The sequence below is a fragment of the Equus asinus genome, chromosome 9 (genome assembly GCF_041296235.1).
Source record: "Equus asinus isolate D_3611 breed Donkey chromosome 9, EquAss-T2T_v2, whole genome shotgun sequence".
NCBI lineage: Eukaryota > Metazoa > Chordata > Mammalia > Perissodactyla > Equidae > Equus > Equus asinus.
This window is the reverse complement of record NC_091798.1, coordinates 22,687,517-22,709,685: the sequence shown is the minus strand read 5'-3', so window position 1 is coordinate 22,709,685 and position 22,169 is coordinate 22,687,517. Positions and strand designations below refer to the sequence as shown.

At 37.9% G+C, this 22,169-nt stretch overlaps 1 protein-coding gene across 1 annotated transcript; it reads left to right on the top strand.

Moving 5' to 3' along the window:
• The first annotated feature begins 1,178 nt into the window (after positions 1-1,178).
• Positions 1,179-22,169, top strand: UBLCP1 (ubiquitin like domain containing CTD phosphatase 1). The gene is made up of 11 exons (XM_014842728.3): positions 1,179-1,484; positions 5,280-5,478; positions 6,298-6,389; positions 6,797-6,882; positions 6,964-7,079; positions 8,113-8,211; positions 10,796-10,833; positions 11,344-11,442; positions 14,748-14,864; positions 19,434-19,561; positions 21,090-22,169. The coding sequence occupies exons 2-11, from the start codon at positions 5,325-5,327 to the stop codon at positions 21,115-21,117; spliced, it is 957 nt and encodes a 318-aa protein (XP_014698214.1). The 5' UTR covers positions 1,179-1,484; positions 5,280-5,324; the 3' UTR covers positions 21,118-22,169.

The following is a 22,169-nucleotide window of genomic DNA, read 5'->3' as shown; positions in this document are numbered from 1 at the left end:
AGCTCCTTATGAATCTTGTTGTTTAGAATTAGTGAAGCCTAAAAAATGTTTTAGTTGACCTTTATTAACAAAAACAAGCTTCTCTAATGACAACAGCAAAAAATATAAAGTGGCCAAGCAGCTGGTTAGCACGTGAACAAAGCAAGGAAGAGATTGGGTTGAAAGAAAACTATAATTCATTCTGGAGTCCAGTTCCTTATCTTTTGACTGTGTCTTTGGCTGGATGGCTAATGTGTGATTCTTGAACAAATTCTTTTAATTTTAGGTTTTCCCTTCCTCTTTTATTTGCAGGAAAGAGAGCAACTTTTTACTGAAAATAGATTACATTTTTTAAAATGAGCAGATATTCATGCATTACGAGTGCAATAAAAATTACCAAAAGAGACAGGGAAGGAGAACATAAAATAACGTGTATTAACTAAAAAACTGTTAAGACATAAAACTTGGCTCGTCCATCACAGCCAAAAGAGAAACAAGAATCAGTTACATCGATGTCAAGCAGAAGGAAAAATACAAGTAATTCAAGGATTGGTCATATTTGGGGCCAAAATGATGTTTGTGTTCCCTTCCTTTTCAAAAACCTAAGTTTTGTTTGCCGCCATATACAAGAAGCTGGTGTCTAATAGCAAGTGATGCAATTTGGAAGTTCGTTGTATGGACCAGATAGGGACTGCCCAGAATTTCCATTAAAGTCTGGAATTCTTTTGCCACGGTTTGTAACAGGCTTTCCTTGCATCGGAGAGAAAATGGAATGCAGGCGGGAATGGCCGGGTGAAGATACAATTCAATACAATACTATAGTAATCTCAACGGCAGCTCGCATATTGAGATTTGCTTCCTTGGTTCTGAGTCACTTAGGCTTTCCCGTTCCCTTTCCTGAAGATCCTCAGCTTCCCCCTTGAATTGCGTAAAATGGGTAGAATTGTAAGCGCCTGAAATTCCTAGGGTTGGTGACCCCTGGTGCCAGGAAGGGGTCTCGAGTCTTCAGTCCTCAAAAGTCGCCTTTCAGGCCTCATTTAGAACATGACAAAGCCACATGAGTCCTAGTCCCGAGTCCCACGAAGAGCTCAGCGCACCTGGAAAATCCAGTGCAACGCCGCGAACCCACTCCCAACTCCGGTGAAACAATACCAGAGACGTCATACCCTAAAGCCCCCGCCCACTCAGAGCCCACTAGCGGGCGCATGCGCAGAACAGGGGAGGCCCGGCAGCCATCCTGGGGTCGTAGGAGTTTGCACGGTGGTCACAGTCACGGAAAGGCCTGGCTTCCTCCCCGTGGTGAGGAGATCCCCGGCAGCGGCCATCTAGGAATACTACCCGAAGAGAAACCAAGGAAGCAGCAGTGCAGTCTCCAGCGCCTTTCCGTTTCAAACCCTAACATCCGGTTCGTTACCGGTTCCGGTCCCCGCCTTCACTTCCGGTCGCCTTCCGTTCCGCTTCGGCCGGTCCTTGCGTCCGCTGCCGCCGGTTCCGCCGCGCTTAAGGTGAGGGGACGCCAGCACCCCGGCGCGCTGCCCGCCGAGGCGCCGTTGGGGCCGGGTCGCCGCAGCGTTGCCCTCCGGTGGCCGGCCGCGGCGGGCTGGGGCCTGCTCGTGGGCGCCCGGGCGCGTCGGCCTCAGTCTGCCGCCCAGGCCTCTGGCCCCTGCCCGTCCGTCGCAGGGGCCGCCGCCCTCCCATCCGGCCTGCTCGCCCAGGTCGAGGGCTTGCCGCGCCCCAGTGGGTTTTGCGTCCCCAAACTTCATTCCTCTCTTTGGTGGGGTTTGACCATCTCGCCCTTTCACCCTCCTTGTTGATGGCATCCGGCCCTGTTGGGTTGGGGGTCTCTTCCTGCCTTCTGTGCTGTCCCTAGCAGTCACTTCCCCCATCTGTCGCCTCCGCACTGCCTGGCGGTGGCCGCGCCGTGCTGTCCTGCCCAGGAGGACAGGAGTTCCCCGTTACCTTTCCTAGGCTTGGTGAAAAGTTACCCTCTCCCCTGAGTTCCCGAGGTGTTAACTTTTACCGCTATGACTTTCAGATTTCCACCTTTGCTACTTTTTTAGTTGTGAGATCTTGGGCAAGCTGTTTTCCTTCTTTTTCAGTTTTCTAATCTGTATAATGAAGACAGTAGTTGTTAGTTCAGGATTGTGAATAGTCAATGAGACGATTCAGTTACGTTGTTTAGCATGGTACCGTTATTCTGTCTTTACCATCGTTCCTATTGCTGTTTGCAGTTTACAAAGTGCTGTCGCGGTTGTTGTCTCACGTCTTAACACTCTTCCTGTCAAGTAAATGTTAATAGCCTCATCTTGAGGTGGGAAGTGAGGACTTGACCAGGCAGTATGTTAGGCAGACGAGCAAACCCAAACAGCCATTCTTGCCTCCGGGTTCAACCTAAAGGTGTGCTCCTAGCTTACTTGTTTGGGTTTGATAGCCACCCTCTCCCTCCCAAATTATTTTTTGGTTTATAAATCTAATGGGGTTCAGAATGATACAAAATATTGTGTGAGAAAGAAGTTTAAATGTGAAGACATAAATGACTCATGCGTTTGCATTGCGTTGCTCCACTGTGAATGATCTGAATATTGAAGAGATGAGGTTCAGTAACTTTTCAAAACAGTTTTAAGGGCTTATGCATTTAAAATTCTTATGGTCTTTGTTTTGTTTTACTTGGTCCTTTAGAGCGATTGCCAGCTTGGAATTCCCACGTGTTGTGGCATCGGTGGTACATAACGTTTGTATACTGCTTTGCTAAGCGCAGAGCCCCTGCCACCTGGCACATTTTCTTTTTTAAGGCTGAGGAAATTGAAGAGCCTAACTTTGGCATGCCTGGGTGGTGGGGGGGAGGTGGGGATAGGGATTTTTAAAACACTAATTGCTAGATCCCTTCTTTCTAGCCCCAGTTACGTTTTTAACAAGTTACCAAGTGGGGTCAGTGCTGTTGGTGGGTCTAGACACCATACTTTTTTTTGAGGCAGATTAGCCCTGAGCTAACATCTGCCACCAATCCTCCTCTTTTTGTTGAGGAAGGCTGGCCCTGAGCTAACATCTGTGCCCATCTTCCTCTACTTTATATGTGGGATGCCTGCCACAGTGTGGCTTGACAAGTGGTGCGTAGGTCTGCACCCGGGATCCGAACTGGTGAACCCCGGGCCACCGAAGTGGAACGTGCAAACTTAAGCACTGCACCACCGGGCCGGCCTCAAAACACTTTCTTTAAGTTTTTAGGAGAGCAGGTTGTAAACATAAGAGAGTAAATGTAAGTGAATTTATGGTGCTCTCCTGTAGCTAGCATGTTGAAGACACCTTAAGTTTTGCATATTCAGATTCAAAATTGCCTTCTCTCTTGCAGTTGGTTGTAATACAGGAAGAGTGCAATCAAATGCTTCGTAAAATAAAGTGACAGCATTTTGAAATACTACTGTTTTGAGATTAGAAAATTCAGTTCTCTGACTGCGGGGAACAAACGTAGGGAAGCTGGTGTAAAGCTTTATGAGGGAAGAGACCTACATGCTATTGTTGATGAGAGTAGCAACTGTTATATAATCTTTGTGGGCTTATATCTGTGCCTGTGAGTTTTGTATTTACTGATCTTTGATGCCTTAACTCCTGTAGGTCCAATTCAAGAGAGGTGGTTGGGGAAGAGAAGTATAGGAGAAGAAATGTGAGATTTTGTCAGAAAACCTGTTCTGTTACCAGCTGTGTTTCCACGAGCAGCTTACATAACCTCTCTGAATTCTCGTTTCTTTAGTTGTAAAAGACAGAAAGTTGTTATCAAAAAACCTTGTTAAATGAGATTTGTCTGTGTAAAAACTGTCCAGTTTATTAAATATGGAATAATGGCTATTTACTATTTATTTAGCCCCATGCCCAGAAATTTCAGTTCTAGTTTTTCAAAAAATTTATTTAACCAATGCTTACTTATATAGTGCTTACTATGTGCCAGGTACTATGTGACTTATAAATATTAACTAATTCAATCCTCATAAGAACCCTAAGAAGTAGGTAGTAGTATCATCCTTATTTTACAGATGAGGAAACCGAGGCACTAAGAGTCAAGTAACTTCCCAAAGTCAGCCAGTAGGTGAGAGAGCTGGGATGTGAGCCCGGATAGCTGGCTCTAGAGTTTGTGCTTTTAGCAGCAGACTGTACCACCTTCTCAAACGTTAGGTGAATGTGGATGGTCCATGATGGAGGAGCTTGCCTGCAGCATAAACCTGATCAACAGAGAGGGAGGGTTAGGTAGTTCACTATTGCAGCTTTCCAGCTGGACAGGGAGAGTCTGATAGAGCATTAGGAAGTAGTAACTCTAAGCCAAAAATTGGGAGGGTGGGGAAATTTTAACTTGGACTCCTAAGAACTTTGGGCATTCTGCTAGCAATTCTTTCTTTCTTTTTTTTTTTTTTTTTTTTTTTTTTAAGATTTTTTATTTTTCCTTTTTCTCCCCAAAGCCCCCCGGTACATAGTTGTATATTCTTCGTTGTGGGTCCTTCTAGTTGTGGCATGTGGGATGCTGCCTCAGCGTGGTTTGATGAGCAGTGCCATGTCCGCGCCCAGGATTCGAACCAACGAAACACTGGGCCGCCTGCAGCAGAGCGCACGAACTTAACCACTCGGCCACGGGGCCAGCCCCTCTTTCTTTCTTTTTTTTAAAAAGAAAATTGACCCTGAGCTAATGTCTTATTGCTAGTCATCTTTTTTTTTTCTTCTTCTCCCCATTGCCTCCCGGTACATAGTTGTATATTCTAGTTGTAGATCCTTCTGGTTGTGCTATGTGGGACACTGCCTCAGCATGGCCTGATGAGCGGTGCCATGTCCGCACTCAGGATCTGAACCAGCAAAGCCCTGGGTCGCCGAAGTGAAGCGCATGATCTTAACCACTCGACCACGGGGCCGGCCCCTGGTAGCACTTCTATAAGGAGAAGATCTCTACCATCAAGTTGTAAAATAGGACTCAAACTGCACAGCTTATGAAACTTAAAGTTACAGGTTTGGCTACCTCTTTTTTTTTGAGGAAGATTAGCCCTGAGCTAACATCTGCTGCCAATCCTCCTCTTTTTGCTGAGGAAGACTGGCCCTGAGCTAATATCCATCCCATCTTCCTCTACTTTATATGTGGGACGCCTACCACAGCATGGCTTTGGCCAAGCGGTGCCATGTCCGCACCTGGGATCCGAACCGGTGAACCCTGGGCCGCCAAAGTGGAACATGCGGACTTAACTGCTGTGCCACTGGGCTGGCCCCTGGCTACATCTTTGATATATCTATTTTAACTTGTTTATGGTATATGCCTTTCCTTCTAGGTATCTTTTTGCTGAACAAAAGCTGACTCATCATATGTTTCAAGGATGGCTCTCCCTATCATTGTAAAATGGGGCGGACAGGAATATTCAGTGACCACGCTTTCAGAAGATGATACCGTGCTAGATCTCAAACAGTTTCTCAAGACCCTTACAGGAGTGCTACCTGAACGCCAAAAGTTGCTTGGACTCAAAGTTAAAGGTAATTCTCGCCTCACTTCAAATTTTTGCATTGATATATTTAGGAATTTTTATATTAGCTATTATCTGTTCTCTTTAATAAGTCTTTCTCCTTGGAGATTTCTTTGATAGGGATATTCCTAAAATTGTTTTATGATAAAAGTAAGAATATTAAAAGTTACTTGAAAATACCACCACTGTTAAGATTACTTTTGGTTCCACTTTACCTTGGTTGCTTGTTAAACCTTTGGCACAGAAATCCCAGGTACAACAGTGTAATTCCTGGCGTCTACCTTCTAGCACAGTTTTTCCATTACAACTTCAGCCTTGAACTCTCCCTAAGTTATCTTTTCTGTTTTGAAAGTGATGATGATTTACAATGCTGATTTAAAAATTATAAGCAATGTTCATATCCAGTCCGAAATGGACTTTCATGGTGTTTTTCTTGGTCCTCTCATTGAAGAGTGAGTTTTGAATATCAGTAAATCTACACTTTTATCTTATGTGCTCAGTTTTCAAGACCCCCTGGAAAGTAATTATCTTCATCAAGTTCTTCATCGTGAACAACAAAATAAAACATGAATTTATTTTGTTTAGTTAGTTGAATACAGGTGATCCTCTAAGATGGAGTTGGGGAAAAAAACAAACCTTGTATTAGTTGCTACTATTTAGTGTGTTAGACATAGACATGGCTATTTCAGCAGTAACATTTGTTAATTTAAGAAAAAAAAACTGCTGTGGACTCTGTACCAAACCTTTTCATGTTAGGGTTTTGTATAATGGAATAGTGAAACCAGCACCTGAACTTTAGTGAGAAAACAGTCATTTGCTTGTATTGTAGGCAAACCTGCAGAAAATGATGTTAAGCTTGGAGCTCTCAAACTGAAACCAAATACTAAAATCATGATGATGGGAACTCGTGAGGAGAGCTTGGTAAATGTTTACTTTTGTTACCATTTGTCCCTTTGAAGATATTATGATTTATATCACACTGTTGTATCATAGTTTTAATTGTGGTAAAATTGTCAGTTTAGCAGCTAATTTAAAAGGAAAGCTGCACAGTGAATGTGGTATTAGCTCAGCAGGAGACAAATACTGGGGAACTTGTTAGTTATCTAGTTAGTCATAAGTATAGTAATAGTGCAAGTGGTCAAATTTGACATGGTGAATATGCCCAGTTGAATGTATATAACGAAATATAAAATGTGGAAAATTTCCCACAGTGTGTGCTTGAAAGACTCTTGAGCTCAGGTCTTACCTCTGATTTGCTCTTTATGTTGTGTGTGTATTTGTTATGTTGAAGATAATGTGGTAAAACAAACTATTTTTCATCTTAATAGGAAGATGTCTTAGGTCCACCTCCAGACAATGATGATGTTGTCAACGACTTTGATATTGAAGATGAAGTAGTTGAAGTAGAAAATAGGTAAGTGCTTTTCACTCTCAAAGGAAATTGATTGTAATGTGAGAAAAGTGAATGTTTCATCTGACTTTATTTTTCCACTAGGGAAGAAAACCTACTGAAAATTTCTCGCAGAGTGAAAGAGTACAAAGTGGAAATTTTGAATCCTCCCCGGGAAGGGAAAAAGCTTTTGGTACTAGATGTCGACTATACATTATTTGGTAAGTCAGCTGAGAGTGTGCTTCATCTCCTCTTACCCACAAGAACTTTTTTTCCTTTTGTTTGTTTATTTTTTCCCTGCAATATAAAATATTTGAAAGCTTTTCTTGTCATTACAAAATGAAATAATTTATTGTGGAAAATACAGATAAGCAAAAAAAAAAAGTCATCTGTAATCCCGAGACGCAAAGATGACCACTGTTAGGTTTTGCTGTGTATCTGCCAGGGTGTGTTTGTATGTATGTGGTTTTTACTTTTATTAATGATATATTGAGCATCTTCTCAGCCACTTAATATTATTCATTGTGAATTATATATATATTTTTGTCACAGTAATCTAGTTTATGGATGCATCATAATTTAATCAAGTCATTCCTTTTTGATTAATGTTTAAGTTTTTATGAGGATTATTTAAAATCATTTTTGATGTTTTATCCTGGTTTTCTGTTTAATTATGTTTGGGGCAGATTCTTGAATTTAAAATTTCTCATGTCAAGAAAAAAAGAAAGATTCATTTTATCCTCTCATATTGCCAGGAAATGATTAGTTAACTCCTGATGCTAGAATGAATTTATCTACCTCTAATCCTGAACTTTACATGTTATCCGTTAATGTACTTACTCACTTACTAATTTAAAAATTGGATTGTTAAGTTAATTAGACCTGTCATTCTGGTGACTTTATCTGGAAGGTGAATGACTGAAAACGAGTATTGATGGCCCTAGTTTGTTTTTCATATCATAAAGTAACATCTATACTTTAGAGACCACGTAAGAAAAAAATTTACAGTTTACTATATAATCCTGAATTCTAGATATTGGTCTTCAGAAATTGAACAAAATTGATCAATTAAGATGGGATCATAAGGATATTAAATTGTGTGCTTTGCAAGATATCTTTTTGTCAGCCAATGTAATTCCGTGTAAAGTGGTTTGCTTTTGAGTGTTTATATTACATTTCGTAAGTTTTGTTGATAGTAGGTACTTGTCTATACAATAATAAACTAATAATCATCTATGACTGATTTTCTTTTAGACCATAGGTCTTGTGCAGAGACTGGAGTAGAATTAATGCGGCCGTATCTTCATGAATTCCTAACGTCTGCATATGAGGATTATGACATTGTTATTTGGTGTAAGCTATATTTTTTGTTAGATTTCCATGGAAGTAAGGCAGTTCCTTATATTTTTCTGCTTTCTACAATGTGACTTAAAAGGATCTGTGTATAAACATGATACATTTTTCATTTGTTTTAACAAATTTCTGACGAAGCGTATTTGATTTTCTTGCATCACAGTATAAACTTATACATAAATTTGCCAAGTGGCACTGAAATAGTTCAATATAGGAAGAGAGTAGATGATGGTGTCAGAATAAAAATAGTCTTATTTTCACAAGACCCCACCTTGATTAGGAACTCTCCTTTCTGATCTTTACTGTAGAATCTTTGATGCTTCAGGATATTGTGGCTTTCTTCTTTCTTTATCACTCTAGCTTCAAGACACTTGGAGAAAGAAATGTATAAAAAAATCACAGTGATTTAGTTCTTCAGATATAAAGGAATATGAATTCACTTAAGGAAAATTAGTAAACGGACTAAAGCAATGTTACTCAAATTTTGGTCTCTAGAGACCATTCCAGGAACTTGAAGGTCTGTGACAAGATAATGAGTTTCCTCCACAAAGTAGATTTACTGCATTACTGAGCACACTGTTTAGTTCAATTGACATTTTTTTGTGGCAAGACTTTCTTAAAAATGGAAGCAGTGTATTGATTTATCTCTCACTTCCTTACAAACATGTAAAGTTGCCTCTTGGCAAGTCATAAGCAGAGAATAGCCACCCTGATTGTGAGTTAAATACAAGCCCATCAGTTACAGATGCTACAATTTATTTGTACTAGGTTTTTGATGAGAGGCCATGTGGTTATTACAGTCAGTAAATTTCCTTTGTACTTTTCTTTATAATCGGAGTATCTCGATTGTTCAATGTTAATGAGTCCACAGCCATTAAGATTAAATACATAGTTAAATACACAGTTTTCTGGTTTGTAAGATGCAGAGAAGAAAGCTTCCTTTGAACCAATTCTTGTTCAGCAACTCTGACATCTGAGATGACATTTGAGAAAAAAGTTTATCCTTTAAATGTTATTAAAGTAGACTGAGAAACTTAGAGAACCTTTTATAATCTTACGTTTAAAATAAGTTAGTTTTGTAAATTATGATATTTCGTGGTGTTATGTTGAAGAAAGCACTTCACTTTGGAGCTAAATAGGCTAGAGTTTCAATTCTGGCTTTGCCCTTACTGTGTGACAGTGGGCAGGTCAGTTAATCTCTCTGAGCCTTAGCTTCCTCATCTGAGAGAAGATAAGAAACCTATATTATAGGGCAGTTGTAAAGTAAAGATAACAGTACAGTAACTAGTACCATGTCTGACATACAAGAATTGAATACTATATAATAATAACTGAAAACTTTTTATTAGCTGTGAGTGTTGTTGTTTTTTGTCTGGGAATTATTGACCCAAGTTAGAGACTGAATTTAAAAAATTGTTTTCCCTATCTTGTGATCATTGTCATTGTAGATACATCCATCTCTAAAATTTTAGTACCACTAACCAGTTCTGCATGTAAGGTGCTTCTTTTGGTTTTTGTGTGTGTGTGCTAAAGATTTTTATTTTGAGAACTCAGGTACCTCTTTTACCTTTAAAAAATACATACACACACTTTAAGTAATTGAACTTATTTTCCCTTGATAAACATTTTACTTGGTAATACCTGTATAGTTTAGTCTAGTAACTTAGGACCAGGAGGGTACATAAAACTGAGGGTTGAATTTTAATATCAGTGACCTCCAAACTGGTTCATGTCTGGCAATGAGCAGCCAATAGCATAGACACAGTTTATGAATTTAGCTGACTCAGACCCCTTGTTAAAAGCTGCTAGATTCAATGAGGGCTAAGTTTCCTGAGCCTAACAAAATGCTAATTTTCAATGGACCTAGCATTCTTCATCACTAACTTTTTTTTTTAGGAATAAGAGTTTTCTTTTTATTTATTATTTTCTAAATTGAAGTGTAGTTGACATATAATATTAGTTTCAGGTGCCTAACGTAGTGGTTCAACATTTATGTACATTACAAAATGATCACCATGACAAGTCTAGTAACCATCTGTCACCATGCGAAGGTATTACAATATTATTGACTATATTCCCCGTGACTTATTTATTTTATAACTGGGAGTCTGGACCTCTTAATCCCTCAGCGTTAACTTGACACATAACATTAGTCTGCTTATATTGACGTACATACCTATGCGTTGCCTGGCGGTAGGAGCATAGGATAAAATGGAGATCCAGGCACCCTAAATTTAAGTTTGGAATTGATACAGAATAGTGTTGGGCTGTTTTTAAATAGGAGTTTTAGGTCTTGATTTATAAATTTCCTAGGTTCAAAGTTCTTTGGATCATTGGTTACCTATATCTTTTAAATAAAAGTTGTTTAAATTTTATTCTGTCTTGAAGGCACACTAAAATAAGTTTATTTTTGTACATTCTTGAAAGTTACCATAAATATGCTAGGAATTATTATTTATGATGCATTTGAACTTTCAGTTTTGCTTAGAAAACTTAACTGACTTATTTATATACAGAAGAAAGATTTTTTTAAATGAAATTCAAGCTTTTCATTTGTATTGTATTATCATTCCTCATGTTTTAGCTGCAACAAATATGAAGTGGATTGAAGCTAAAATGAAAGTAAGTGCTAGACAATCCATTAAAGAATGTTTTCAAATTGCATTTCTCTTTTTAGAAATTCCAAATGGAATTAATTTCATTCTCATTGGAGGGCATTTAGTAGATAAACAAGTACCGGTATCAGGAGTAGACGTGTGTTTAAAGTCTGTTTAATGGTGGATTATATTGATTACGTAAGTCTTTCAAGAAAAAGTATAGCAAAGCTCCCCCTCCTGTTTTCCTCCATTTGCAATAATACTTTCTTTGCTCTGATGTATAATACTTAAAGAGGAGTGATGCTCTTCTAAAATAGTAAATTTAGAAGGAATATGTCTCTGGCTCACTTTTCCTTGGATTACCATTTACTGACTTAGCAAAATGAAATTAAAAAACTTGCTAGTTGATGAGCAAGATGTGGTGGCCATTTTGGGTAAAAAGTTGGCAGTATGGGAAATTGTAGCTGGAATATTCAGAAAGCCTGGAATTTTCCACATTATTATATTTTAATCACATGAATATTTGTATTTATAGGAGCTGGGAGTGAGCACAAATGCAAATTATAAGATTACCTTCATGTTGGACAGTGCTGCTATGATAACAGTGCATACTCCGAGGAGAGGATTAATAGATGTAAGAAGTCATTTTACTTCTATTTAAAGACTTGTTTATTTTCTAGTATACTTTTTGTATTTATATTGATGGAATAAACTACATAAAGAGTTTAGAAATACATCTGAGTGGATAGTAAAGTGTCAATTGAGTTTGACATAGGAAGATGTATTCAAGCTTAACAGATTGGATGAAATTAGGGATCTTGAGGCAGCACTGTCAAGAAGGGTAATGGATAATTGTCCCGTGATGATGGCAGCATAGTGTTGCTACAGACAGAGTAGGTGAGAAAAAATACTGAATATCATAAAGGAGGATACTAGAAACAAATCAAAACGTACTTGCCCTGCCCTATGTGAAACTGATAAATAAAGTCAGATGCACTGTGATGCGTGTACTTGGGGGTGACGTGTGCGTAGTAGCCCTAGAGAAGAGCAACAAGGACCATCAGAGAAAGGGTTGGGCTAAAAAGTTTAGGGTTCCTCACGTTGTTTGCTTGTCAAGGAACTAGTCATGTTGTTGAGCTCCTGCTATCTGCAAGGCCCTGAGACAGGCACTGTTGGAGATGAGGAGATGTCCATACTTTTGGAAGCTCACAGACTAATAGGAATTGGGGAGAATTTAGCAAACTAGGAAAGCTTAAGGAAGACTACTGAAATTTTCAAAATCATAAATAGCCATTGTTGGGCTGGCCCCGTGGCTGAGTGGTTAAGTTGGCGTGCTCCGCTTCAGTGGCCCGGGGTTTCACTGGTTTGGATCCTGGGTGTGGACATGGCACCACTTGTCAGGCCACGCTGAGGCGGCGTCCCACATAGCACAACCAGAGGCACTCACAGCTAGAATATACAACTATGTACTGGGGGGCTTTGGGGAGAATTAAAAAAAAATATTGGCAACAGTTGTTAGCTCAGGTGCCAGTCTTTAAAAACAAACATTGTTTAAATGCATGGGATTTGTTCAGTAAAGGAAATCTGCATACATCAAGGGAAAAATATAATTTATGACCTACTGAAGTAGTACATTTACAGAATCCGAAACACTGCAAAGAAGTTTGGGAAATGTTAAATGTAGTACTGTTTATAATAGTGAACAGTTAGAGGAATAAAAATAAATCCTTAATATCCAACAGTAGGGAATTGGATATAAAAATTTTAGTTCATCCACATAATGGAATGCAGCCAATCGTTTGATGTGGCGTTTTAGTGATTTAAAATTTTTTCATGATACATCATTAAAGTGAAAGAAGTGTTTTAGAGAACAGTGTTTGCAAACTGTTAGAAGATAGTTCTCAACCTTTCGTTCAGAGTTCCCCTTAACAAAAGATCTATGAACTCTCTGAGGCTGCTTCTGTTTATAAAAAAGACTGGAGGTAAATAGATCAGAATATCTAGTTGTTATCCTTGGTACTGACTGGATTATAGGTTTATTAAAAATTTTCCTTTGACCTTGTCTGTCTTTTCAAATTTTTTCCTACAGTCAGCGTGTTTACTTCTCTAATTGAGAGCAAAGTAGTCCATGTTTTGGGGACAAATGGCACTTGACTTAACCAGAAAATGACAGCACTATTTTTTTTTTTTAAAGATTTTATTTTTTCCTTTTTCTCCCCAAAGCCCCCCAGTACATAGTTGTATATTCTTCGTTGTGGGTCCTTCTAGTTGTGGCATGTGAGATGCTGCCTCAGCGTGGTTTGATGAGCAGTGCCACGTCCACGCCCAGGATTCGAACCAATGCAACACTGGGCCGCCTGCAGCGGAGCGCGCGAACTTAACCACTCGGCCATGGGGCCAGCCCCAGACAGCACTATTTTAAGAGGATGTTGGATTTCTCACCTTGGGTGTCATAAAATAAAGGTCTTGCCATATTTCTTTAGGCTTTTGTTAGCTAAAAAACCAAGAACATGGCTGACTGTGTCAGCTCCTATATATTTGTCTTCAAGTATTTTGGGGGATTTGTTTCAGTCGTAAACAAATAGTGAAAGCAAATTCAGGCAAATCAAATATTCTAAATAATAAAGTTAAAATACTTTAATAATATTCTTTGCAGTAGCTAGGACACTAAGAAGGAAAAAGGCTTTCTTCATATTAAAATAAATTATATAAAGAGAAAAAGAAAACATTTTTAAGTGATAACCTTGGGGCTGGCCCGGTGGTGCAGCAGTTAAGTGTGCACATTCCACTTCAGCAGCCTGGGGTTGTCTGGTTCGGATCCCGGATGCGGACATGGCACCTTTTGGCAAGCCATGCTGTGGCAGGCGTCCCACATATAAAAAGTAGAGGAAGACAGGCACGGATGTTAGCTCAGGGCCATACTTCCTCAGCAAAAAGAGGAGGATTGGCGGCAGATGTTAGCCAGGGCTAATATTCCTCAAAAAAAAAAAAGGAAAATGATAACCTTTATCACCAATTACTTACTGCCATTTAATCTCTTATTATTATTACCATATAATTTCATACTACCATAAATGAGACTCCTGCCTTCAGCAAAAAGTACTTTTCTTCTAGAAGTTAATTTATTTGAAAAAATTTTCAGAATGTGTAAAATACATTCACATGATTAAAAAGTGAAAATAAAGTACGCAATGAAAAGTCTTCCTCCCACCTGCTCCCTCCAGCCTCTTACTCTCCTTCCTACGGGCAATCACTGTTCTTGTGTGGTCTTATGGAGACTTTATGCGAGTACCAACAGATAGGAATATATTAGGAATTATCTTTTTTGAAGGCCCATTTTAAGAATTCAGAAATGAAAGCAAGAATTTACAAATTACAGTGCTGTTGAAGTTAAGCAATCAGATGCCCTAGAAATTGTGCACCTGTGCCACTGCTTTAAAGACAAAATCAGTTTTTCCTCAACAAAATATTTAAATTCTGTATTAAAAGAGACAGGTATATTGTCCATCACTAAGGTTTTGTAGCTTTGAAAACCGACCCCGTGGTGACGCTCAAGCTCTGAGGGAGTATGCATTAGGCCAGGAAGTCATGCGATTGCTCAGCAGACATCTGAACAATTGTTTTAGATTCTTACTTTTTGAATTAAATAATTATTCTTCCTTTGACGCCAAATCTTCATATTGTAATTATGGAGAGTCTTATAATAGGTTTAGTTCAGTTAGATATGAACAGACCTTTCAAAAGTTAACATTTCAAGATATCACTGTGCTTAAAAGTGTGTTGCATCTCAGTTCTGGTCTGTTCACACAGCCAGCCATTAACTGTCTTACAGGAGGAAAGAAATACTCTGGCATATCTGCAGGGTCTTTTGCAGTATCTCTGCTTTCAAGAAAGGATGAATTATTAAAATTTGAGTTAACTCTGAACTTTTATTCTAAGGTAAAGCCCCTTGGTGTTATATGGGGAAAGTTTTCGGAATTTTACAGCAAAAAAAACACCATTATGTTTGATGACATAGGAAGAAATTTTCTGATGAACCCACAGAATGGACTAAAGGTAAGACATAACTTTACTTGCCATGCTCACATAATCTGGAATAAGTGGTAGAACTTTAGCACTCTTGAATTTCATAAATTTTTTAAAGTACTCCATTCTTATGGTCAAAGGCAAGAAAAGCTTAAGTATTTAGAAAAATTCATATAAAATTGAACATTTTCTGTTTTGCATTGCTGTCTCCTTGGTTAGCCAGCTCATTCAGGTATTCTCCTCTTAGCTCTGTGAAGCGACGTGGGCTTACTAAGGCTGATGTGTAGCATTTGTAAGTGAAAGCATCACACGTTTTATTAGGGATTGCAAATCTTGGAATTTCTGATGTTCTGATGAGCTGGAAAACTGGCAGCAGGGTTTTTTTTTGGTCTTTTCTTTTTAACTGAAACTAAGAAAAGGTATTTGAAAATTTCACTCAGGGTAAGTAGAGATCTTAGAATTATAGATGCCAGAGCTAGAAGGAATCTCAGTTGTTTGTCTACCTTCTTAACTTTATAGAAACAATCTGAGGATCAGAAAGTTCATGACTTGCCCAAGATGATGTATGTAATTGGTTAATGACAGAATGTGAGTTAGAATCTAAGTGACTTTATTCCTAGGCCAGTGAGGATCTTAGCATGAAGTCACATGCAGTCTTGTGTAGGCATGATATGACATTTAATCCTGGTATCAGTATAAAATTGGTAAGAGAGAAATTTGAAACTTAAAATTTCTGGTGCCTGTGGTTGCCTATGTGTCAGTACAACATGAACATGGAAAAGATAGCTCCATATTATGGTAGAATGCAAATGCAGTGTCCATCTGAAGTGGAAATCCTGACACTAAGATAGTTTTCTTCTTAGTCCTGAACTTTTCCACAAGCTGGATTCTTGATAACTTTAAAAGGTAAGAGGAAAACTTGAAGGAAGTACATTTCTGAAGCATTCCTTGCAGACTGCTGATGGTGGTGTTTGATGCACAGTCAGGGTAGTTTAGGGACAGAAGGCTAATCTAGGTAGTGACTTGCCACAAATATAAAAGCTGTTGACTTGGAAGAAAAGTACTTGGGGTAGATTGGTGGTTTTGTTACCCTTTAAAAATGGTTTCTGTTTGAGACTTTGGAAGCAGTGCTTTTCCTGTGTGGTGTTTACCAGGCATAAGGTACAGAAGTAGGTTCTTCAGTCTTGAGAAAAGATTCAGTAGATCTCAGCTGAATTCTCTGTGAAACTAATGGTATTCCCTGTACTGGAAAGGAGCTGAAGTCATGATATGCGAGGAATGATTTTTGAGGAGAGGTTTAACTTAAAAATATATATGTATAGGGCCTGGCCCCGTGACCGAGTGGTTAAGTTCGCGCGCTCCGCTGCAGGCGGCCCAGTGTTTCGTTGGTTCGAATCCTGGGCGCGGACATGGCACTGCTCATTAAACCACGCTGAGGCAGTGTCCCACATGCCACAACTAGAAGGACCCACAACAAAGAATATACAACTATGTACCGGGGGGCTTTGGGGAGAAAAAGGAAAAAAAATAAAATCTTTAAAAAAAAAAAAAATATATATATATGTATAATCATTAGTTTCATGTGTATTTAGAAGAAACTATTTTCCCAGCTAACATTTGAGCCCTACTCTTCTCTGGATGCAGAGAGATGATATTATAAATTTCTAGTTATTCATTGTTACTTTACAGAAGGATTTTTTTTTTTTTGACTGAGGTATGCAGCAGAATCACTGAAGGATTTCCTAAAAATATGTGTCTCCACCCCCGAAAGTTCTAATTTAGGAGAGGTATTTTTAAGCATTTCACAGATGATCTCTCGCATGTCTCCGTTTGAAAGCCTCTCTTAAGAAGGTGGCTATTAATGATCTGCCCACATTGATGTAGACGCAGTTTTGAAATTGAGAAATATTCTTACATTTGTTTTTTTTTTAATCACGGTCTCGTAATGCTCTTGGTAGGAATCTCAAAAGAGAGTTCACAGAAATCTTAAAGATAAGACTGCTTATTTTTAAGTTTTAACTTCTAATAATAATAATAAGCTTATAAACTTGCTGATCTGAAGATTTGAAATGAAATATGGAAGGCAGTGTGAATTATGAATCTAGTAGTGAGCTGAAAGAACTTGGGTTTTGGTCATGGATAAATCAGTTGATACTCTGAAAATTTCATTTTTATTATGTATACAAGGAAATGATGACGTAAGAGAATGCAGATAATCTAGACCATTTTAAGTTCCTAAGGTGTTTCTTTGATATGAGACAACAGTGGTCGTGTACGTTGCCTGCCCTGCTCGTGAGCATGTAGATCCGTTTTGAAGAATGGTCTAGTAGGCAGTTATTATACTGGAACAAGTGAAGTCTATTAGGTGAATAATAGTTTTTTTTCCACTTAATTAGGTTATTTTAACTATTAGATCCAGAATCATTGGGGTATTTAGTTTTATTGTTTAATAGTGCTTAAGACCAAATGTTTAGAAAGCAAAAGTAACCTGGCAGGGCCTTGGGTTGAAAATCTTACTTACCAGCCACTGACTCTGTACTTTGTTTTTCAGTCTAAATCCCTTCCTGCTTTTAAACTTGGAATCACTTTGGTGCATTGTATATTAATAATTTAAAAGTTAATATGTTCCCTTTACAGTCTTTAGCTGAATGAGGGAACACTTTAAAACATTACAGTGTTGCCCGCGTTTATGCAGAAACTCATTTTACTACATCACAGTATCCTGCCTATTTGCTTCCAGCCCCAGGGCTTAAACAAGGCCCTGCAGAGGAGCTGCTTGATCTCCCTCATTCACTGCCACTGCGGTGAAAGAGCACTGCCTGCACTACCTGTTTGGAAGTAGCATCTCCTACAAGTGCTTGCTTTTGTGCAGACCCACTGACAGTTCTTATCGGTGCCTTAGAGTTGTGGGAGCCCAGCTGACTAACAGCTGTGAAGGTCCCTGGCACCAAGCTATTCTGATGCTAGTAGAACATATAGGAAAATTTTCTTCTGACCATTTCAAGCTAGTGGTGTGTTTTTCCAATGAGAGAGAAGAAAAGTGTATAAAAAAAATATTTACAGGGCTGTCCTGGTGGCGTAGTGGTTAAGTTCGTGCTGCCTCTGTGTCCCAGGGTTTGCTGGTTTAGATCCTGGGTGTGGACCTATGCACCACTTATCAAGCCATGCCATGGCAGCATCTCACATATAAGGTAGAGGAAGATGGGCACAGATGTTCGCTCAGGGCCAGTCTTCCTCGGGGGGTGAAAAAGACGAGGATTGGTGGCAGATGTTAGCTCAGGGCTAATCTTCCTCAAAAAAAAAAAGAAAACATTTACAGTGTGGACTCCTTTGGACTCATTGTACTCATCAGGTGACAATGATTAAATGTCATCTGTTTTTCAGTGTTACTCTGTAAATTTAATAACTAATGATTAGTTTGCATTTTCTCCAAACCACAGTAAGGATATGTTAATACTTTACCAAGTACCATTTATTCAGTCCTTACATGTGTTTTTCAGGATTATGGGTGATTTTTTAAAAATAGTTTTTAGAATGGAAAAATCCAAATATAAACGGAACTACATTGAATTGTGTATTGAACCCTCCTGTTTGCATCCAGTTTAAACAATTTATTAATTCATAGATGATTATGTTTACTCTGTACCCTACCTGCTTCCTTCTCTGTGATATTTTGAAGCAAATCCCAGACATATCATTTACATCTAAAATTAATTAAAAATTTTTGAAAGGCTATCTTGAGTTGCATAAAGATATTTGAGTTGATGTCTTTAGAAAAGCAAAACTCTTTATTGGAACTGTAACATAAAGAAAAGTGCATAAAATTTATAGTTTAACAAATTGTTATAAAGATGACATATAACTACCACTCAAGTCAAGATACAGTACCCCTTGCTAATTACAGTCCTTCACCCTGTCTACCGTCCTGCCTTTTATGCTTTTGAAATGAATGCTTTTTGTCATAAACTATATCGACCTTAAAAATTTGGAAAATATGACTATTCTGTTTGTGGGAAAACTCTTGTGTAATTAAAGAAATATTTTTATGGAGACTTTAATTATAAAGAAAAATGCTTATGATAATATGTGAGAGAAAACAGGATATGTAAATATACAATATCGTAGCTATATAAAAATTTCGTAGAAAAATACTGAAATGGAATCATCAGTGTTAAAATTTATCTCACTCCTCTGTTGGATCAAGTTTGTATTTGGGTTAACTTTTTATGAATGAAATGATGTGAATGAAATTAATTAGTAAGAAGCAACTGGATTGATAGAAGGGAGAAAAGTCTAAGCAGTTTTGCAAAGTAGAGAAGCCACGTAGGGTTCAAGTACTGTAAGAAGGCTGGTGTTAGGTTCAGGCTTTGGAAAGATAACATAGGCGAATTAGGTGGAAGACCTCTTAATCTGTACTATAAATGTTTGTACTGTGACTGTCAGTTTATTAAAGTAAGATAACGTAAACATAAATTTTAGTGTTGACATCCTTGGTAATATTTTAATCTTGTTAACTCATTTAAATAATAGGATTGTGTAGATTTGTACCAGTTTTCTTATTACAATGTTAAGTGCTGGATAATGTTTGCTTCCTAATAGATAAGGCCTTTTATGAAAGCGCACTTAAATCGAGATAAAGACAAAGAACTTTTAAAATTAACTCAGTACCTCAAGGAAATAGCAAAACTAGATGACTTTTTGGACCTAAATCACAAATATTGGGAAAGGTAAGTGCTAATTGCTTATTCGTTTCCTTTTTACGTGAATGAATGATAAGACTGTCTGGCAGCCCTTGTATGCATGTAACTCTTAATTTTTATTTAAAATGGGTAAATTCTAAAACTATTTTCTAATCCAGTGACATCTCCCCTGGAGGTATTTTTCCCTTTCGTCTTAACCTCATAGCTTGTTCATAAACCCTCATCTCTTAAGATCTTTAATACTTCTAGTAGAAACAACTTGAGAGACTGGTGTGTTTGTGATGCTACCTTTAAATTATTCTGCGACATTCGGTAGGTCACTCTTTTATGAATCATCTGGGAACATAATCCCTGTTCTTGTACTGTAGAATAATGTCAGGATAAAATAAAATACACTAAAAATTTTTCTGTTAAAAATTACTCTACAAGTAACCTCTCTGTGTAGCAGGAAAATTAGCAAACTTTTAGAAAAACAGTTACTTAGGACTTTCCTTTCCAGAGAGGACCACTATTACCATCTTGGTATCTTGTCTTCTAGTCTTTCTTCTAAGCACAAACATATACATAAATCTACATGTAGACCGCATATAAACATTATGATTTTGAGGTGAGGACAAACCTCTGGAGAAGCAGGCAGAATTATTAGGTGCTGCAAGTAATTTTTTGGAATTAGATCTTTAAAGATCTGATTCCACTAATACAAGGAACTGTTTATGTCATTACGACACTTTGGCTTTTTAAATTCCACTTTCGGCTTTTAGCTCACTCTGACATACAGCTTCTTATTAGAGTCTCATAATTCTATTAGGAAGATAAGGCAGGCATTTTTATCTTCATCTCCACATTGTAGATGATGTAACTGAGTCAGAGAGATAACAAGTGCTACAGTGCCACAAAGTGAGTAAGTTTTGCAACATCAAAACTTGTCCAGGTTTTCTGATTTTAAGATCTCTTTTCCTACCCCATACCACTGAGTATAGCAATTCATAACTGTGAGAAATAGAGATATAAAAATTTAATTTAGTGGTAGATTCCTATAAAATAATATGAAGAAAAATTTGTTTGCTTAGTAAATTAACATCTTTGCGTCTTTACACTCTCGATCAGTCCCTTGCATCTTTGGCCCGCTGTCTTTATGCAAGAAAATAATATCTTTAAATAAAGTTTGAGGTGTTTTTGGAAATTACAGTATTATTTAATATATTCCTTTCCCATTTGGAGGTAAGGCAGTATCAGAGTGCAGCCTCCAAAGCCCGTTTTGAGTCTGAGCCCTGCCGCTTTCTTGTCGTGTGAACTTGGGCTTAGCCTCTTTGTGCCTGTAAAATAGGATTAAGTTCTAATAGACAACTCTTCATAGGGCTGTCATGAGGACTAAATGAATTAATTAATGTACTTAGAACAGTGCTTGGCACATAGACAATTAACAGCTGTCAGCTATTAACAGTTATTACTCATCCTGAAAAGTTTTGTTATTAAGATAAACTCCTTTTGGAAGAGAGATTGTTATCATGAATTTAGCATGATCCAGCTTAGATATCTATTTTATTTCTTGCAGGTATCTCTCAAAGAAGCAAGGACAGTAATTACAAGTTATCCTGGCAGTTATTCAAGATACTTGAGATCCATGAACTTCTTGCTTTTATGCTAGAAATCATTAAGATCGTGCTGGACACTGAAGCAAATACCAGACTGCTTATACTTGGTCTTCCAGTTTTTTGTAAATTTAATTTTATATTTTTTGAAGATCATAGCAATATGCTAAAAAAAAATTATCCTTTTTTTCCCCTGTGTGAATATACTGTTACTCTTGAAAAGTATTTTCTCCAGCATTGAGTACTGAGTTTTTTTTCCCACACACAAAAGAAAATGGACAAAAATGTATAATCAACAGTGTCATTTTCTGACTTTGGAAACAAGTTACGTCTTGTGGCTTTGTCTCATTTTTTTGTTGTTTGACTAAATCTCAAACCCATCTTGAAACTACTGCTCTTCCCTGTAAAACCAAAAAAAGTTTCTGAGTGAGGAACCTAGTTTGCTATGTTTAAAATCACCAGAAGTTTTTTTTATTCCTTTGTCATAGACACATTTCTCTTCTTATTCCACTATTTACACCTTTAATTTCTGAGCTGTCTCCGTTTGGTCTCTATGTGTGTCAGTGTTCTTTGAGTAAAACTGGAAAACGTCAGCTATGACACAGACATGTCATAGTTTGAGAAATAGAAAACATGAAGCTGAAGAATAAGGAACAAGTGTCTGTTTCTTTTTGGTGGCTAAGTAGAAGCACTTCTGCCTAAAACCATTGTCAATAAAGCAGTTAAAGGCAATATATTGGAACATATCACTGGTTCTGCCCTAAAAAGCATGACCACGAAGTTTTTGTTCTGTTCCAGCCGTTATCCTAAGTGCAAACACTGTGTTTCAGTGAAAATATCTAGCCATAAGGTTAAAAAAAAAATTATTTGCAATGCTTATGCCTGCAGATGTGTGATGTGACCACTGTTTTGTGTTGACAGTATTGCGTTATACAGTTCTTGTGTTTGAAAGGAATCTGGTCCTTCCAAGTAAACATGGTGTATATTGTTCTTACGGGACTATTGCAGTGGGGTAAATAATAAATACCTTTTCTTAAAACATT

Bases quoted from the DNA above. Each gene is read 5' to 3' on its own strand.
- UBLCP1 (XM_014842728.3), top strand. From the start codon at position 5,325: ATGGCTCTCCCTATCATTGTAAAATGGGGCGGACAGGAATATTCAGTG. The intron at 8,212-10,795 runs GTAAGCTATATT...CTCATGTTTTAG, and splicing joins TTATGACATTGTTATTTGGT to CTGCAACAAATATGAAGTGG. The intron at 19,562-21,089 runs GTAAGTGCTAAT...TATTTCTTGCAG, and splicing joins AATCACAAATATTGGGAAAG to GTATCTCTCAAAGAAGCAAG.